Source organism: Struthio camelus, chromosome 2 (genome assembly GCF_040807025.1).
Source record: "Struthio camelus isolate bStrCam1 chromosome 2, bStrCam1.hap1, whole genome shotgun sequence".
In the NCBI taxonomy this organism is placed as follows: domain Eukaryota; kingdom Metazoa; phylum Chordata; class Aves; order Struthioniformes; family Struthionidae; genus Struthio; species Struthio camelus.
In genome coordinates this window covers 12,701,460-12,721,622 of record NC_090943.1, presented here as the reverse complement: position 1 = coordinate 12,721,622, position 20,163 = coordinate 12,701,460, and the positions used below count along the sequence as shown (strand labels likewise).

Sequence of the window (20,163 nt, the reverse complement as noted above, 5' to 3'; positions counted from 1 at the left end):
AAGGAAACTTTAGGAAATCAAATAATGGAAGTTCAGGAGACTTAGTAATACTTGTAAATGGTCTGTAATCTCATTAGGAAAATTATTTGCCTTGAATGCTGCAGTGTATATGATGAAATATTAAAACATTGCTCAGCAGCTGGGATTTGGACTTTGAGTGGCAATGACATGTGAACCTCCTGCACGGTTTTAAAGTGTGCTATTTTTGGTGGCTGGGTGTTGGCTTGTCTCTTCAGTAGCAGTACAAAGTTAGTTTAGTGTATAGAGAAAGGTGATTTGCAATGAGAAGACTGCCTTGACACAACTTCCTAATCATGGGTTGCTGCTTTAGTAAAGAATTGAATAACAGCACAAATGAAGAGAAAACGGGCTTGTTACAAAAATCTGTGGAAGAGGAAGCACCGGAGTCAAGGATAAGTAAAACTTTATCTTTAATTTTAGGAACTGTGGAAAGCAAGGATCTGCATACAGTGGGAAGGACGGTTAATGGGGCAGCTGCATTAGTGAGCACTGAGTGTGTTCATACTGGCGATTGCATGCCGTCAAATTCTCAGTCTGGGTTCTGGGATAGAAAAGCAAAATATCTTTCATACAGAAGTGTGGATAACGCTCCCCGTGAGAGCGTCTCTAGGAGAATGTATGACAGACCTTTTGGCTTTTTTAGTTCCTTTAGTCACCTCCTGAAGGTCTCTGGTACACGTGATAATCTGCATAAAAGTGAAGAGAAGAGAGATAGGCTTATTAACAAAGGAGTACCTAAAAACTCTAATAGCAATGCTCAGCATATGAACAATATAGAAAATATTAACGGTTATATTAATGATGAAAACATAGCTGGAGAGCATTGCTCATCTGATCTTATTTCTACTTCACATGTACCAGAGATCGTAGACAAAGGGTTGCAGGATGAAATTTCCTTAAATAAGAGTTTTCAGGTGCATTATCCGGTTACATGCAACCATCCAAGACAGAATGAAACAATAGTAGACATTGAAGACAGCAAGAGTGACAGCTTTCCAAAAGTTTCAAGTTCACACAGACAGACAATTCCAACCTTTTCCTATCTTGATGTAGACAACAGAAAACATGTAAAAGACTGGGAGTTTTATAGTATTTGCATTGTAGATGCTGAAGATCTGAAAGTGGATGAAGAGGTGCTAGCTACCACGCACAAAGCGATTGCAGCGGACGGAGATAATTCAGCTGTTACTGATGAAGGAATGTGCAGTGTGGCACGGTCTGTAGACACTGAGAAGGAATTTCCAATGCAGCAATCAGCACAAGTGGAAACTGGGTGTAATTCACAGGCAGAACTGTGCCTCGGTAAAAAAGAGGGGAGGTCAAGCATGCAGAAAAAGGAAACAAAGGAATATTGTAGTGTGAACCTCCAGTCGTCTTATGATAACTTACTGGCTAGCAGCTGTCAAGCACATAGGTTAAATACTGAGAATGTAGTAACAGGTGGCTTAAGAGTGAAAGTATGTAGTGAAGAGGTCCTGGAGAATAGACAAGAGGAAGTGGATACAGTAGGCAGTGGTGTGAGTTGGAATGAATCACTTAATAGAAACAGTGATTCTGTAGAACTTGCGGATGCTACTAGAGATGACCAAGACACTAAATGGGTGGTAGAGAATACGAAGTGTAACTTAAAATTGTCATTAGAGCTGCATGAAAGAGATGGTGATTCCTTTTTGGTGAGTCAAAATGTAGAAAAACTTGCTGAAGAAGATTACCTCCTAAAGCTGGAAAGGAAACAAAACTCTAATGTGGAAATGAGACCGTTTCACAGTACTCATTGTGATAGCCAGGAGTTTGCATCTGATTCCTGTGAACGTTACAATGTCTTGAAAGAATTCTTGAAAGACGAAGAGAAACACACAGGTACAATTCTGCATAGCAGTGAATCTCTGAATACGATTGAAATGCAGGGAAACTTGAAAAAAAGTTCTGATTTTCAAACTCACATTAAGGGTTGCACTGAAAACAAGACGTTATCTGAAGCTCCAAGCCATAATAGCATGGAGGAAGATGTCTGTTTGAGTATCATTCAGCAAACAGGCAGCGTGCTTGAGGAAGCTGGTAGCTTGAGCAGAACTCAATCATGGGTAAGTGATGACCATTTGACGTCTCGTGAACTACATAGCACAAGCACAAATGAAATATTCCTAAAGAAAAACAGCCTAGAACTTCAGATTTCACAGGAGGCACCCAAAAATGAAGTATACAACTACTCAAACTCGGTTAACAAAAACAATGTTTCTTCTGTGTCTTTGCAACGTGAGGATATGAATAAAATGGACTTGATTTGCAGGCAGGATGAACACCAGGATATATGTTCCTTTCATGCAGTGGAAAATCAATGCAATGCTGGGCCTGACTCTGCCAGAATAATTGGGGATGTAGTAGAATCTACAAAACAGGCAGAGCATGAAGTTCTCCCAGACAAGACAAATAATGCCAAAACAGAAAACATTAAACAGAATTCGGATGCTAATGTTGTTGATCGTGACAAAAATACCTTAAACTGCTGTAAAGATTTACCTCACAATCAGAATTCCTACTCTAAAAATCATGAAGATTACTATAATCTTTTATATAAAGCTTGCAATTATTTACCTACATCATGTCAAAATTCATATTCTCATGTATATCATAAAGTAGTAAGAGAGCCTGAGTTAAATGCCGATGCAGAGCCAGAATTCAGGCATACCCTAGTTTCTACTGGGCGTTTTCCTGAAGAACACCTAGAAACTCATGAGAAAAGTGTATATGATCTGAAGGAACCTAGTCTTCAGAATGGTGAAGTGAAACGCTGTGTCAGTACTGACTCTAAGGAGGAAAATGTCACTGCTTTTAGCATGTCAACTGGCAATGTAGAAGCTTTAACTAATGGGAATTCAAAACAGCTAGAAGCAAAGACTACTGAACTGAAAAATAGCAGTTACATATTAAACACGCAAATGAATGACTTGACCACAAGTTGTGAACAAATGCAGTCAGATAACAAGATTTTCTCAGGCAAAAAGCTTGGAGTTTGTACTGACCCAAAGCAGGTAGACAAATATGCTGCTACTCCTTCATATGAGATTCCCAGTGCCTCTTCTGGTGCTGCAGAGTTTCGGCAAGGCAGCGAAAGGTGTGTATTAGAGCTGATGGAAGATGTTTTGAGTGACCGAGAGCATTCCTATAAACTGGACAGACAAAACTCCCAGGCTGAAATAGAGTTACAGTTTGTAAGTTTTCAGACTGGCAATGCTGACTTGACGAATCAGCAGCTTTCTGACACTATGATTACTGGTAATGGTGAATACCTGATGGGCTTTTTATGGAATAATGCCATTTCTAGCAATACTGTGAAGAATGACAGACTATGTATAGCTAGTGAAAACTTCCAGAGCCAACCTGAAGATTTAACATGTGCTTCATATGCAGTGGGAAGATATCCTTATCAACTGCTAGTACCAAAAAATGTTGGTATTTGGGAATGGCAAGATAAAGATGAATTTGTAAGTATTTTATACATGTGATTTGATGTTGAAGCTTGAAACTAAAGCTAGGAATTGGAATAAACTAAATCATTTAAACCTTAGTTTCATCAAATAGTTATGAAATATTTCATGTATAACTGCGTCCTGAAGATGACCGGTATCTGTTTTTTTTATGCAAAACTGAACGCTATACAGGCGTGTAAGGCAGGTAGTATTTCCAAATGAATCCAATCCAATCACCAAAGAGTGATTCCTGGCCCCCACCCCATTTTGATTCTGTATACTTTGTCTGGAAGTTGAAACACTGGCAAAGTTCCCGAACTACAAGTTCTCAATTCTATATGAACTTGAGATGAACACTTCAGTATGTGTTAGGGAAACTTTCTGTAGGCCACTAATAGTGCTCTGTACCTTCATACAGGAAGAACTGTGTGTGGATTTCCTGAAATCTTAAGTTCTTGCTTTGTAGCAATTAGAATACCTTTTGCTCGCTTCTGGAGAACTGCTGAAGCGCTATAGAAACAAATGATTGCAGGAGGAGCAGAGGGAATGAGCTAGACTGGGTCTTGGCTAGCTGCATAAGGAGGACACCAGCCCAACCTGTGGCGGTGGCTGCTCTCCTTCCCTTGCTGCTGAGCGAGGCCAGCGCATAGCAACGCTGTTCCCTGTGCCAGTCGCCTAACGGCAGTTGCTCTGACCTTGCCCCACAATTACAGTGCTGGCAGTGGGTCATACTACAGGCTAAGCCCTTTATCCCTAGAGGAACTTCTTGTAGAAATGGAAACTTGATGAAACTTGCTGTCGTTGAAACCTTACCATCCAAGTAGTTGTGTCAAACTCACCATTCTTTCCTGCGTCGTTCAGTTGTGTTTAACTTGAGATTCTTTACATCTTTTTACCTTCTGGATTTGTGTTCTGTGCGCTAGAATAATGACAGTATCTGAGTGCAAGTATTTTGGAATAATCTAAGTGTCATGGATTATTGAAGCGCTTATCTCACTCTGTAATGTTCTTAGCATCCTCGCGGTCACAAAACAGATCTTAGTTAAGTTTTAAGTAGTGTATGATAGCACGAGCAGTGGCCTTTCTCAATATGATTCGTATTAAAACAGATCAACGTATTATGGGGATGAAATGACTTAATACATTTTGCTCAAACAGCAGTGAAATGAGAGAAAACTGTCTCTTGCTTAGCAGAAGCGTTGTCACTGTTGGCACTGCAGAGTAATCTCTCTGGAATGCAAATAAACTAACCATTAAATATAACCATTTCCTATCCAGGTTAAAGGAAATAGGTCAAGACGATTTTACTGGAGGTAGTATTTCATTCGTTTTGTCTTGCCTAAGGAAAGCCTGACCTAAATTGTTGTTAATGCTTTGTTCTTCTCTTAAAGTAATGATAGTTGTCGTATGCCTTTCATTGCTTTCAGTTTTCCCATAATGCTTCCTTAAAACTTTTGTGGGTCCAAAAAAAACGCTTTGTGGGCTGGGGGGGGGGTGGGTTGTGTGTGTTTTAAATGTTGTTTCACAGAAACAGATACAATAACAATGTTATCAGCGTTGAATTAACATGTGTAGTAGAGAACTGCCTAAAGACTAGGGCAAGTACAGGTTGAATCAGTCTGTCAGAAGTTAAGCACGAAATGTTTGTCATAGTTTGAGCTGCTTGGCTAGCCTTTTGTGTGGTACAGAATTCATTTTCCTGATTAAGCAACACCACAACTGAATCATTTTTGTACCTGAAATTACTATTAAATAGTGATTCAGTCAATATGTTCAGATGTGAGAAACTTGACAATACCATCTTGAATTGTATCCCTGACACTGTTATTTGAAACTATGTACATATGTAGCATGTACTGTGCATCCATAAAGTACATAATCAAAAAAATTCCTTTTGTAGGAGTCAACCAAGGTTTCTGAGTTAAATCCTAATGCAAAGGTGTGGGGAAATCATATGTTACACTTGGAAGCAGGTGGTGCCACTGATGGTGGTGTGAGCAAAACGTGGGAAGAAGTACCTGACCAACCTCCAGATTCCTGTAAAGAAGGTATGAAGAATAATTTTTAGCTGTTGCTCAAGCAAAAGGTAAAATTCAGTGCAGAACTTCCTCAGTTTTAATTTCCTGTTTAAAAAGTGAGTTGCAAGTATTTAAGAAACTTTTAGGGTGTTTTTGTTTGTTTTTAGATTTAATTTTAACTACATGTGTTACTATGATGGGAAGGATCACTTTCTGAATGTGTCTGTAACCTCTGTCATCTTTGCTGCAGGACTGGATGCCAATGGTGATGGCGACAAAAAGCATCAGAATGCAGTGCTGACAGAACTGCAAGAGCCATCACCAGCTGTTTCGGTGTCCGACCAGACAGATATGAACCCTTTGGCTCTTGATCATTCCGAGTATGAGTCTATGCATGAAACCACCCAGACAGGTAAGAAAGAGCTGATATTTCTTTCAGCTTGGTTCAGAAAATGAATAAATGGAAGTTCACTGTTCTGCTTGCATTAAAAAAAAAAAAAAATGCAGTGCTCAGGACCTTATTGTTTAATATATGCATTCTGTATACAGATCTCACAAGAAACTATCCCGTTTGTTTTCAGGCTTAGGCATATTCAGAAACCAGTCTCTGCTTGTTTGAGTATAGAGCTTATGAGGTACTGTACAGAAGCACTCATAACTTGTGGATGCAACTGAGTAGTGTCTTCTGAAAAATTTTACTGAATGCAAGTTGGTACGGTAGATATCTGCATGTCAATGCTGGATGTTTCTAGCTGAGTCAGACGTGGAGATGAGATTCATCTACCTTTTCTCTCTCACAAGTATGAACGTGATGAATAAAGTCTTCAATATCAGTCAAGCACTTAAAATGCTGAAATAAGCAACAAATTAGTATAATCCCTTTGCATTATTTTTTTAAATGAACTTTCGTGAATTTTTCAGTAAACTCGTAGTAATTGTAGTCTATGTGAGGCAGCATGTTTTAAAAGCTTCTAAAAATCTGGCATAGAGATTAAGCAGTGTTTAATGGCATGGGCAGAAGGTGTCCAAGATGCATATTAGGATTACTGCTTAAACTGAGAAGGGGAATGGGAAGGAGAGGGAAATGTGCTGGGTTTTTGTGTTTTGAGGTTCATGGTAGGGAAGGGGGTCTGTTCCTTCTTGATTGTGCATAGCTGATTATAACGTGTATTTAAAATGACAAGCATAACATCCATACTAGTTGGGAATCAAGGGAACTAAAATCAGACACAGTTATGGCATCATCCTTCTTTGTGTTCAAAATTAGAAGTCCCTTTTGATGCTTCTACTTAAGGTACTACTGAGGAATATAGAATAACTAATTGGCAAATAGTAAATAACATTAATAGTGCTTAGCACTCTAAAAGAGAACAGCACTAAACTTAGTGCTAGAACTTCTTAGCATACCCTTAGCATGCCCAAAATGGTTGACTTTTTAACAAGAGTGAAGTAATGATGTAAAACAGCTGAACAGCAGGTTGGATCTGTTTCACTTGGTAAATAGTGACATAGGTAATGCTTCCAGCTCTGAAATCTGTGGGTGTTTTGGGTGTGTTTTTTGTTTCTGTGTATTGGTTTTTTTTTGCAATGCTAAGAAACGCATATGATTCTCATCCTATCATAGAATGCTCTCAGGCTTTGAGGAAGGAAGTGGGGAACTGGGGGGGGGGGGGTAGTGGTCAGTATGTGATGTACCCGTGTCTCAGGTGTTGGCATTATCTACTTCAGACTAAAACATGTGAAGGACAAAACTGTGGGAGGAGATTAGAAGTTGCTTTAGGAAGAAGAAAGGTTAAGAAGGAGAGCTGAAGAAAAGGATGAAAGTTACTGAAGAAGGGAAGGGTATAGAGGGTAATAAATAATTGGTGTGAAATACTTTTTTTTTAAAACTAATTTACACTGTTATGTAACATGTTACTAAACATTTTACCTCTAAAAGCAACACTAAACTTCTGATCTTTGAACAGATCTTCCACAAACATCATTAGGAGCTTTCACTCTAGGCTTACTGTAGTATAGGCCTTGTTCATTTTAGTTTAGACCCAATGTAATTAGTGTTTTCCATGCAATAACCTTGAAACCTTCAGATAAGGAAAAGAGCCTTTTTTTTTTTCTTTTTTAATGCAAGATACTATTAGTTAATCAAATATCTGTTGTTATTTCATAAACACAAGTACATTTTTGTTGAAACTGTCTTTTCTTAGTGTGTTTAGAATTTGGAGTGAGATCAGAAGTAAGAGTGGGTATGTTCCCCCATTGCGTTGCCTGCTTGCTGTATTTCTGGGTTTAGTCAGCTGGAAATTTGGTTAGTTCCTAAAAGTTGAAGACAAATACTGGACTGATTTAATTCATAATAGGTACTTTGAGATGTGTTTGTAGCTACTTTTCTAAAGCTGCTTCAATTGTTTGTGTATTTAGGGAATAAGAGTTTAGATGCGACCTGAGACACACAGTTTTCTGTAATCTTTTCTGTCTTAAATAATAAGTGTTCTTTTGCCAGTTTGGTAGGTGCTGAACTAATACACAATGAACGTTTATTGAACTTGAAAACTCATTACTAAATATACAACTAATGATAGACATGATGGCTTGATGAAAGTATCTAATGTGTAATATAGCAGAACTAAATTTCAAACCTAAGTTTTTTATTAATTAGGTGGAAACGAACAATTGCAGCCAGAAGGTCAGGAAGATCTACGGGAGTTACTTAAAAAAACACTGGAATTCTGCTTATCTAGGTATGTAACGTAGCGCACAATGACTATATGAAAATGTAGGTAGCTGAAGGACAAGTAACGAGGTCCTATACCCTAACTTGGGGAGTATGTTAATATATTTTACAGCAATCCTTTAAAAATAAGTGAGTGGAAAGGATGAAATTTTGTGAAAAGTGACACAAATTCTGGAACATGGTGTTCATGTACCTCCTACAGCTCATTTGAAACATTTGGGCCTAAAACATAAACAAGTAAATACATTGTTTTGGAATGAAAGTGGTTAAAATTCACCTGATCCGTAACTGCATGTATGACTGCATGTATGGTTTTTGCAAACTAAAACTGATTACCTTAAGCTGTTTGAAAATCTTTCTAAATTTGCATTGAAACAGACAAGGATTTTTCTACACGTCTGTAGATCCCTTTAAGTTAGGAATCAATAAAACATTTAAAAAGAATTCTGAATAGTACGTGTTCCAGTATAGAATGATGCACGCCTATCAAAGCAGTCTGTATGAACTTATTTTCGTTTGCTTGTGTCTAGAAAAAAAAAACCCTAAACACTGATTCTTAATAAGTTTAAAAAACAAAACAAAAACACACACACAAAAAAACCTAATCACCTAATCTTTATCCTCCTGCATCACCCGTTACAATCATTGGTCATTTGAAGTAGTGGACTGTTAACAGTATTATATGTTTGTAAGGATAGTGTGCTGCCTTAACAGGAAGGTGCAAATTCTGTTTCACGAGGAGAGGGGGGGAAAAAAAAGTCACTTTCATGGTTTCTAGGGAAAAGCTGAATTTGGTAAATGAATGGGCTAGGGAGTTGGTGAAAACACAGAAAATAAACCTTACTGTAGGAATTTGCCTTCTACTATATGTTAATGGATTTTTATCTCAGCTTTTCCCAGTCTGTAATACACCTAAGTCTATGACATCATCCCATTTTTCTCTCCCAACAGAGAAAATCTTGCCAGTGACATGTACCTTATATCACAGATGGACAGTGATCAGTATGTGCCAATAATGACAGTAGCAAACCTTGATCATGTCAAGAAACTCAGTACTGATATGGACTTGATTGTTGAAGTGCTGAGATGTAAGTAAAAATCGCATGTTTAGACGGCATTTTGATTACTGTCATAGGACTATTAAATCAGAATTTTCAGCATGTTTTTTTCCTTACGTTCTGCACTGAAATGCCATCTTCTTTCTGTAGAGCAATAAATAGTGCAAGGAGCTTCTAACTTGGACCATCACACTTATAGGACTGCAGTTTTCATATCTTTCGTAAAAACTACTTCGCTTTTGCAGTGTTGAGTAATGTTCTGTGTAAATCAGAGTGAGCTTAAATTCTCAGAGAGGCTACTGGACTTCACCGCTAAGATAAGAATCAAGAAAGAACAAGGCTCAGAACTTAAAAGGAAAAGTTAAGGAATGGGTATTTTCTAGACTGGAAAATCAGGAAAAGTGTGAAGGTTTTAAGGAACACGTTTGTTCAGTTCCATGTTTGAAACAGTTCTCGGGCTTCTGCTTCTTCTTTCCTAATGTTAAATGGTCAAAAACTTCTGAAGTTTAGCGCAAACAACTTTACAGTGTGAAACTGTGTCCACAGCATCTTTTAGTGTGCCAAGCTGTTGTAATTACTGATAGCTAAAACTATTGACTTTTCTCCTTTAGCATTGCCTTTAGTCCAAGTGGATGAGAAGGGAGAAAAAGTTAGGCCAAATCAGAATCGCTGTATTGTGATTTTACGTGAAGTACCTGAATCTACCCCCATTGAAGTAAGTATTTAACAGCTCAGTAAAGAATGCTTTTCTTCTGAATCATGGCTTATAGTGTCTGTTTGGGTAATAAATGTATTTGCTAGAAGCATGTCACTTATAGGAGGACTGCAGTAAAACCTGTACGACCCTTACTACAAAGAGCTGAAAAACTGACATTGCTCGGTTCAGTTAAAGATACTAGAAGTAATTTCTTGGATTCTTGTTTATCCATATGCACATAGCTCTTAGCTCCTTGGTTAAATAGTGCATGAAGATGAGGGAAGATAGATGTCCCCCCTCTGGAATGGGAAAGCCATTGCTGCAGCTGGAAGTTTCTCAGGGTAAAGAACTTCAGGTGTTGCAAATATTTCCGTAATACTGGGGGTGAAGCTGTCAGAATGAGTCGATAAGGATCTCCACTGGCTTCTGGAATGAGCATGAGAGTGGGGAGCTTGACTGCTGAAGGGATTCAGTGCTGGGACTATGAGTAGAGGAAAGAGTAGAAGAGAAATGACTGGGCAGGAGTTGGAAACCTGCTTGAAAAAGGAGGATATACTTGATGCCAGATAGATATTTTTATCTTCCTTTTATTTAATTTTTTCAAGGAAAAATTCTGAGAGAGTTGTTCTTCTTGATAGTCTTCATACAAAAATAAAAAGTACTGCTAAACTAAAACCTTACAATAAAGAAGTGAGTAGACTTAATAACAGGAGCATGAAGCCAAATCTTTAAAGGAATCAGAGGAAGGAAGGCGCTACATATACCAAGTACATTGCTTAAAAATATCAGCTGCTTTTAACTTCCTAAATGAAATGTAGCCTTTCCAAGACTGCCTAGCTTTTAATATAATAGGTTGTTTTTCTTGCTGTCATCATTTTGTCAGGTTGGATATATTAGCACTGGGTGAGCTCTCTTAAATGCTTATAAACAACAACAGAAAAGTTCTGACAGGTCTTCATTGTCAAAATAGGTAGTCTGAAGTGAGGTGTTTAAACTTGCCGGAGTAGAAAATCTAGAATTGACTTGACAAACTTAACGGGATGCATTTTTTGGCTTAGCATGGTCAGTCTTTATTTAGGCAGCCATGTTCAAACATACGGTACGGTCTCCCAAGTTTCATTGCTTTTGGATGCTGCTCGCATCAACTGTAAGAAAAAATAGCAATATGCGAGTTAACAAACAAGTATAAGTAAAGTCTGAGGTGTGCTTTGCTGTAGATATTAATTTCGCTTATGGAGTAACATAAATCTTGCTTTTAAATATCCTAGTCTGTGGCCACGTGAATTGAAGTGCATCTCCAAGCTTCTGCCAAAAGGGCAGGGACGTCTTATCCCCTCTAGTACTCTGGCCCAGGTTTTTATGGCCCTTAACCAAAAGTGAATTTGGGGAGAGAGAAGAAATAGGCTTTCTCCTTAGTCTATCTCACTTCATGGACAGTGGTGGCCTCACAAAAGAAGGGAGCAAGAAGTGGCTTAATGCAGTGTGATGAGGAAGATGGAACCGCTTTTTTCAGTGGAATCCTGCACTTAATACAAATTTTAAGTGTCTGTCTATGGCCTAAATGGTTTTCAGCTCCCCTCTTCTAAAAGGACTAAGCCTCTACCTGCTGTATGGCTTAGTGCCTGTTTAACTAACAAGTTAACTATCCCTTTCAACTAACAGGGAGCTTGGAGAACTAACATTATTGCAGGTATTCTGAAAAGTTCTCAGTTCCCCAGTTTGGTAAGCTGGAAAGTCCTTTTAATCTTTCTTACCAGGAGTTCAATAATTATACATTTTAAATTGATGTTTTCTTCTCTCCTTCCGTTTTCTTTCTCCTACCCTTTTTTCCTCCTTCCTTGTCAAAACCCCTTTCCTTAGGAGGTAGAAGCACTCTTCAAAGGAGATAATTTGCCTAAGTTTATCAACTGTGAGTTTGCCTATAATGACAATTGGTTCATCACATTTGAGTCGGAAGCTGATGCACAGCAGGTAACCACTATATTTTTTCTGAATTCCTTTAGAAAATAAAAAGGAAGTAAGGGTGAATTGAGGGAAGATTGAGTGGGATATAAGTTGTGTTCTTACAAGCATATAAGAATTAAAAAAATCCAAAAAAACCCTGCAACTCATAATGCCCTTGACTATTAAGTTATCAATATTAACTAAATGTAACCCTGTAAAAAGTTTTATCTTGCTTGTACGTGCTGGCTTCCTGGCCAAAGCTACAATATCAAAAATACTTGTATTTAGGATGACATGTTGAATTATGCTTCAGTCTTTAGAATTAAATTTCTGTTTTAATGGTGGTACTCATGCCACTAAAGAACTTCTGCAGTGATGATTTCTTACCAAATGCAGATGAAACATGAGTTGCTTCTCAGCTTAACATTAGCAGACACTTCAGGAGTTACTGTTAGGCTTAACCTGTCAAAACTTCAGTTTCCTTTGTTTAAATTATATTTGACGAATTTTACAATGACTTTTTTAAAGGCTTACAGATACCTTAGAGAAGAAGTGAAAACTTTCCAAGGAAAACCAATTAAGGTAAATAGAGCTTTGTTTTTTGAGGGTGTGTTTGTATGTTTTGTTGTTTATGGGGCTTGCTTGTTTTGTTTTCTAACATAAATTAAGGTGGTCCAATCTCAGCAGCCATTTGACCTGGACCTGGGTTTTGAAATGTAGTGCATGCTGTTAGACTCCTCTTGTTTCCCTCCTTTCTGGCAGCAACATATCCATCCTGGCAGCAAGCCAGGAAGGAAGTGTTCAGCTATTTCTGCCTTCCTTGAAGAAGAAAGCAGTGGCTGACAAGTGTCCAGTGAAAGACTGCGCGCTGCTAGTTTGAAACATGCTGATTTAATTTGAAAGACTGCTATAATAAAGAATTTAATCTCCTTTGCAGGCAAGGATAAAAGCAAAGGCAATAGCTATAAACACATTTTTGCCAAAGAATGGATATAGACCTCTGGATATGAACCTCTACACCCAACAGCGTTATACAACGTCTTTTTACTTACCTCCAGTATACAGTCCCCAACAGCAGTTTCCATTGTACAGCTTAATTGCCCCACAGACTTGGTCAACCACGCATAGCTACCTTGACCCTTCATTGGTAAGTCTCTTGATTATGAAACATGTGCGTTCCTCTCAAAGTTGGTTTTATTTTGAAGCCTTGAGGCATAAGGTAAGAGGCATACATTTCCTGAAGAGGCGAGTTAAGATACTGATTCTTCTTGAAAAGCAGTTCTTCAAAATTCTTCCATTGGAGTATGCAGTTAATTATTTGAAAATAGCATCTGATCTGAAATTGCAGTGTGATTCTCAGTTCATAACCTTTTAGTTTTCAAGGCAGGAGTTTTTCTTTAACTAAAGACTAGTTGAGACTTTGGTAACAGTTGAAAGCATTTGCAGAGACTAGATCTTCAGAATACTCACAGGAATACCTGAAAATCAGTTTTGATACGTACTGAATAAACTAAATAGAATCAGATAAATGAGGATAATTTAGCAGCCGGAAAATAAACTCTAACTTAACATGCTAGTTTACCCTATTTGGCATGTTCTTAAAATGAAATATTGTCTGTGGAAAAGTAACATCTCTTTTAGCAGTTAAAACTAAAATTATTTCAAATAATTCAAAAGAAATTTTGTGACTTCTAAGGGTGTGGTTTTTTTTTTTTTTTAATAAGGGATTAAAAAGGCTATTGGTAAGCCTTAGCTAGGCTGATAAGATGGTAGCATGGAGTCCTTTTATACTGTCTTGTCATGGTTGAAGACTGTCTCATCTAGGACATCCACTATATCCTGCAGTACTGCTTCCATCTTCTCCATTATGGCAGTCGCGTCAAAATTACCCCCTTCTGTTCGTTTGTCAGCCTACAAAATCTAAAGTGACTCTAGTTCTCTGTAATGGTTGGGAGACTAAGGTTGTCCTATATGAAACCCCTTTCACACCTTTATGAATGACTCTTTACTTGTGGCTAGAAGAATCTAGGGTAGCAGTGCTCAAAATTAAAAGCTGTTTTAGAGGTTTTTGGCAGAGGATTAAAGTGTCCTTGAACCAACTTGAACAAACTTCCTGTGTACCAAACAGCAAGCTAATTAAAAAGTTGGTGTGCTAAACACTTCACACATAGGGGAGGCAGCCAAGATCCCTTGTAGTGGGAGCCTTTTCGAAGGAGTGAAGAATTTGGAGGAGACAAGGTAGCATACTGAATGACATTACCCTAGGAGACAGCCTTCTTATTAAGCAGCAACTGAAGTGCATGTGATTCTTCCTTTACATAAGTGATGACTGACTCTTGCACAGTTTTGATAAAACGGCTGTAGGATAGTGAAGTAGTTGGATAGCACTGTTGTAGAAGAGGTAGAGTAATTAGAGCCACAGGTTCAAGCACAACGTAGTGTATACCTGCCTTTTGTCATCCTGGCGCTTTTTGTACTCCAGAGAGCTTACTACTCCTGGCCTTCAGGGGAAGGCTTTAAAAGTTTGCCAGCGTTAAAGATCTCATGCCTTTCTTAGTAAAAATAGAAAATTACCTGGCAGAGTTTTGCCTACCACTGTGTTGCAGCATATTGTCATGGGTTGGTCACGTTTCTTTTCAGCATTTGGCTGCATTTTGTGTGTATGAATGTAGTATGATGTCTGTTGAACCTTTTATAGGGAGAGCTATATTTGAATAGAAATTACTTGTGAAGAGGAAGGAGACCAGGAGGAGCAATGACACTGTAATAATTCTCATAAAAGAGGATTGCGGTTTGCTTGTAGAGACTTGTGTGCAAGCATAGCAGAAGTCTCTCTCCTCTTGTGTGCTTCGGCATAAACATTGGCAGGGCTTTTTTTCATCTTTAATTTGAGAGCAAGTACACCCAGTCACGTGGGTACAAAAATTTCTGTTCCGAAACTAGAGTATGGTAACACATATTCCAAATTCTGTATTTGTCTGCTTTTTCACAAAGTGAAATACTTAAGTGTATTTGAATAAAGATCTGTTTTGTACTTGTGAAAATGGGTATATTCCTGATGACTTGAGTGACTTTTGTGGAAAAAACACATTAAAGAATGCTTTGGGCATTACTGGAAATGGAAATGACTTTTTTTTTCTTTCCAAAAAGATCCATGAATCCTCCTAAGGGAGGAAGGGATTGAGTATTACCAGTATCTCTTTAAGCAATGGGTTAAACTTACGAAAAGATACTGAATATATTAAAGGAAAATTATTCAGGTTCAGTAGTTGCTTACTAGCTTTGGTTGATTTTTTTTTTTTTTTTTTTAGAGCACTCGAGTTGTAGCAGTAGAAGCAGAAAGCACTTCAAAGCAGTATTTTGATAAAACTTTGCTCCTAAAATATCTATGTTAAACTTCAATGGCCTATTTTTAGAGTCTAGATTACTAGCCTGTTGATATGATAGCATTTGCTGTTATATGTACTAGGTTAGGCTAAGAGCAGCTTGGGATGATAGCCTTAGTGTAAAATTTTGACTGTCGTCGATTACTGATACGCTTTAACTTTTGCAAGAAGGGTTAGAGCAGCTTAAAGATACCTTATAGGAGACAGTTTTAACACCAGCTCTTTAGGAGATTGAGGCTTTCTCATCGTTTAACTGTAGGAAGAATGCTATGTAGAAGTTTATTCTTGAATATAACATAAGCTTTCATTGGTTTCTGTTCATTCAAGATGCTTGATGAGCTTTCTAATTTGTCTTAGAGTTTTATAGTTGCTATTTTGATAAGCAGAGCATTAGTGTGAGTGAGTGTTCAGCTTTGCACTCCTGAAAATAGTACACAGTTTATTTATACTTATGAGCACGCAATATATTCTTTAGGTAACACCATTTCCAAATACTGGATTTATCAATGGGTTCACATCTCCAACCTTCAAGCCTGCTGCTTCTCCACTGACTACGCTCAGACAATATCCTCCCAGGAACAGGCAAGTTCAACTATCTTTTAACAATATACACCTGTATACACACTACTGAATTATCTGGCACCTGAGGTTTTAATCTGCCTATTTTAATGCCAGCTAACTTGAAAATGCTTGTTAAATTGAACTTGTTAAATTGAACTTGGTGAACTTGATCAGCAGGTATATTCATGTTACATTTTGAGATTTTAGTTAAGCCATAGGTTAAGATAGACATTGAAAAGGTTCTTCACATGACCTGTTAAAATGAACATTGATAATTTGTGTAAACAAAATATACAATAGAGGGCTAAGCAGTTTGCTGCTTCTGAATTTTGTGTGGAGTAAGGCTTCAGAAGATCTCTCATAGTACGTATGTTGAAATGACTTTTGAATTTGTAGGAATCCTAGCAAGTCCCATATACGACACACAATACCCAGTGCAGAAAGGGGACCTGGGCTTCTAGACAGTCCTACAATATTCAACTTTTCTGCTGATCGTTTAATCAATGGCGTCAGGAGTCCACAGACGCGGCAGCCGGGACAAAACAGGACACGGATGCAGAATGCTACTACGAGTTATACCAAGAGGGAAGTAGGAACTGGACGGATGGAGCAGACCAGTGTTGACTCGTCTCCAGGATTAGGTAGAGGAAGGTGAGTGTACTCTGTAGCTGTTCTCTGAAGAAGCCAACAGCTTTAATTCTCATTACTTCTCTTAGAAAGAGGAGTGGCATTAGTACTGCACTCATTGCTCTTTTAGACTGAAGCTGTGTCTCCTTAAAGCTAAAGTCTTGTTGGGAAAATACTTCAGAGAAAGTGCTGAATTTAGAACAAAGGCAAAGTGGAGTTGCATACTTTCATACCAAATTAAAACTAGTAATGACAACTGATGAACAGTATATAGCCATAATGTCTTTCCCTCTGTCCTATTCTACAATAGGTCAAGAAAGTTTCTGCATATTACTTATCTTCAACGAAGTAGTTCTTCCCACTCCGTTGTTAGCGGTATAGACGATGTACCTGAATCAATACCAGCAGTGCTTATTGTTAATAATGTCAATTGAAAGACCAGAATTTTGCCAAAATTAGACATGTACAACTTGAAGACAATGGATTTGTGTGGAGGGGAGGAAAAAGTATTACTTGGAACCAAAAAAAAAACCCTATTGTTATGCAGTTAAATAAGCCGAGGAGCTGAAAATTGGCAGAGCCATTTTTAATTTGAGAACTGAGCAGGAAAATTCTGAAATACAGTACAATTCCATTAAGTGCTTTTAAAAAAAAGTATTATGCGGCTTCCTCTTTAATAATGGTTATGTTTTTTGTTCTCAAATCACATTTTGAGAGTAACCTACTGAATTGGCAGATAACTTGAATCTTTTTGCAGATGATTCTACATTAGGCTTGTATTGCATCTTTGCAAAATTAAATGGGGATTTTGTGAAAGGACTGTAATACTTTTCTATGTCTAATTTGCCAAATTGTGTTAACGGATGAAAATGTGATTAAACAAGGGAACAGGAAATAAGACCACACTCAAAACTGTAGGATTACAGAAATGTACAGGTAAAGCTTTTATTCTGGTGCTTCAGTATTGAGCATATCTAGAATATGAAAAGTTAAGTAGAAAACATTGGGAAGTGCATTGAAATTGAGTTAGAAGCCACTGTGAATTTTTGACTGCTGCTTGGGGGCAGGGTAGGAAAAAGCGTTGAAAATGTTTTGGATGGGCTTTACCCGAATTTAAAATAGCTAACTCTATTTCAAAAGTGACGTTGGTATCAAAAAGAAAAAGCCCAAACAAACAAACGAACAAAACCTCTTCCTTTGGATACTGAAAGCCTTGGCCAAGCCTTATGTGTAGTTGACGTTGGAATGTACTTTGAACACAGGAATTACTAGTAACCAGTGTATTCTTTTGCTAACTTGTATAAAATCTGTGCCTTTTTTTTTAATGAGGACTTGCTAAACATATTTTTCTAAAGTGCTCCTTTATAACCTGTCTAGAATGAAGATGAATGAATATGCAAAGGTTCTGATAATTGTGTTTTCTTTTCCTTAGGAAAAACTCATATGGTTACCGCAAGAAAAGGGAGGACAAGTTTACAGTGAGTGTTCATGATCTTACTCGACTATAATTAAAATAGGATAACACGGTGATTGCATGGGCACTATGTGGAATAGCAGATGAGATAAGCTATTGCACAAGACATTGTACGTAGTAGTTGACTAAAGATAACAGCTCATTTAAATTCACATGAGTTTGCTGCATTTGGATATTGGAGAAAATTGTCCATTAACTTTTTCCTGATTTCTGTATTAAAGTTACTCTTTTATAGTGGCAAAGAATTTTGATCTTCCTTGTTGGTGTTATTTTGTCACTATGCCCGTGCTTATGTTCATGGAGCTCTAACTAGCTAAGCTAATGTTCAAAACATTGCATATTTGATAATCATGGATATAGAGGTTGAAGCATATTTTATAGGTCCATGTGTCATATGATGTATAACTAGAATGTTAAATTATGAAGTGGTCAATTCTATTTCTAAAACCAAACACCTCTCCATGAAACAGCCTGCCCCCCACCCCTCAATCTCCCAAATCTGAGGAGAAAGATCTATCCGGTTCCTCTTCCAAGAGGATCAAAAGCTGATTTTTTTTGTGTGTGTGTGGTGGGTTTTTTTTTTTTTTTCCCCCTCCTCCCAGGAATTGCAATGTCATCTTTTATTTAAGGGTAGTGTAGGGGATAATATCTATTACATAAGAAGAATATCTAAGTTATTGAGTACCACCTGGTAGGGTAGATATACTAATGCTTTGTGAATATTATTATTTTGGTAAACTTGATTTAAAGGTGAATACCAAAGTAGACTTGATATTTGGAAAAGCTGGATTTGACAGTGGGTAGAGATAAATGTACGTTTGTTTTGGTAGGACTTGAGGTTTGGTTTGGTAGAATCAGACACTTCGCTGCAACTCGTTTTTGCCACACACAGCAATTTCATGAAGTTCAACCAAGTTATTTCCTTCATGTTATGATTGCAAAGTAACCCCGCTGCATGAGCCATAACGTTTTCTTAAAAAGCTGGAATAGTTGCACTTCCATATTTGTGCCTCCTGCTGTTGCGCAGCCTTACGAGACTCACAAAAAAGGAACATCGAGGCTTTAGAGAGTATATAAAGGCAAGTAATTCCCGTTGGTTCTTGCCAGACTTCTCAAAGTCCACTGAGTTCAAGTTACATGTGAGATTCTCAACACTACTTTCTTTTACCCTTTCAGAGCTGCTTTAATTTTTAGATTGACATTTTGACATCAACGCTTTTCTGTCTTTGAAAGAACAAGGAAATGGTACAGGTTAGGCATGACTGCCAAAAAGGAGTGGCAGGAGTGAAAGGTTTGCCTTAGACACTCCTACTGTAGAACAGAGATGCTCTTGAGAGTCAGCTGACTTTAAAGATTGTTTTAACTTTAAACGTTAAACTGGTAGACATAACTTCTTTGAAGATTCACCATTCGATTCACTCGGCAGCAGACTCGAACTGCTGCCTATGTAGTCAGATTCCTTCTAGTCTTTTTTGGCCCATGAACTTTTAGTCTGTACTGTACACAATGCACCTTTGAGCAGCAGAGGATGCTGCGCACCTACAGCCTTGCACACTGGTAGGTAGCGTACTCTGAAGTGGAAGACGGAGATTTGACCCTTTCAAGCTACGGAGGTTGAAGTGGAAGACGGAGATTTGACCCTTTCAAGCTACGGAGGTTGAATCCAGGTGTCTGTTCGCTGTGTCTGTGATGCTTTAGAGGTTAGATGTTGTACGTAGGACATGACTACAGCCAGTTGTATTTGAAAGCCATGACTTCCTTCAGTTCTTAAAAGAATAGTTGTAGAAAATATGCATGTTCACTTGGGAAAGAGCATGGGTTTTTTTGATCAAGTTTGTGTTTGGGGTTATAGCACAGGCTAATTGCTCAACTCCTCATGGCTGTAATCTGTAAGAGAAATTTTATGCAACTGGCGACTTAAATTCCATTTGAGTCCTCCCTGGTCCCCCTAATCCAAGCTGTTAATATATCCAGGATATTTGTTTCTTCTACCTGTTTGTTGTAACTCGCCCATATAATCTAAAAAGTTAGTAATGAATATGAGAGTAGCATCTATTGCAAACCTTCGGTCTCTTTTAATAAAACTCTCAGTGCTGTGATATGAGGTACTCTTCTGAAAAGCAGAAGGTTGTCCCTGTTGCAACTTGTGCCGGATAAGTGTAGTCTCAGGATTCCT

General features: G+C 38.0%; 1 protein-coding gene across 3 annotated transcripts in view; it reads left to right on the top strand.

Moving 5' to 3' along the window:
• The window catches only part of LARP4B (La ribonucleoprotein 4B), a 56,628-nt gene that overhangs the window by 26,610 nt on the left and 9,855 nt on the right, over positions 1–20,163 (top strand). For 2 of the 3 annotated variants that reach the window (XM_068934317.1, XM_068934315.1), the window contains exons 3-13: positions 5,392–5,539; positions 5,760–5,921; positions 8,166–8,247; positions 9,192–9,328; positions 9,910–10,013; positions 11,856–11,966; positions 12,468–12,521; positions 12,877–13,086; positions 15,801–15,907; positions 16,283–16,537; positions 17,946–17,991. In XM_068934317.1, the coding sequence (XP_068790418.1) occupies positions 5,392–5,539; positions 5,760–5,921; positions 8,166–8,247; positions 9,192–9,328; positions 9,910–10,013; positions 11,856–11,966; positions 12,468–12,521; positions 12,877–13,086; positions 15,801–15,907; positions 16,283–16,537; positions 17,946–17,991 (1,416 nt within the window). The remainder of the gene's footprint in view (positions 1–5,391; positions 5,540–5,759; positions 5,922–8,165; positions 8,248–9,191; positions 9,329–9,909; positions 10,014–11,855; positions 11,967–12,467; positions 12,522–12,876; positions 13,087–15,800; positions 15,908–16,282; positions 16,538–17,945; positions 17,992–20,163) is intronic. The other variant, XM_068934316.1, reaches the window with a different exon arrangement.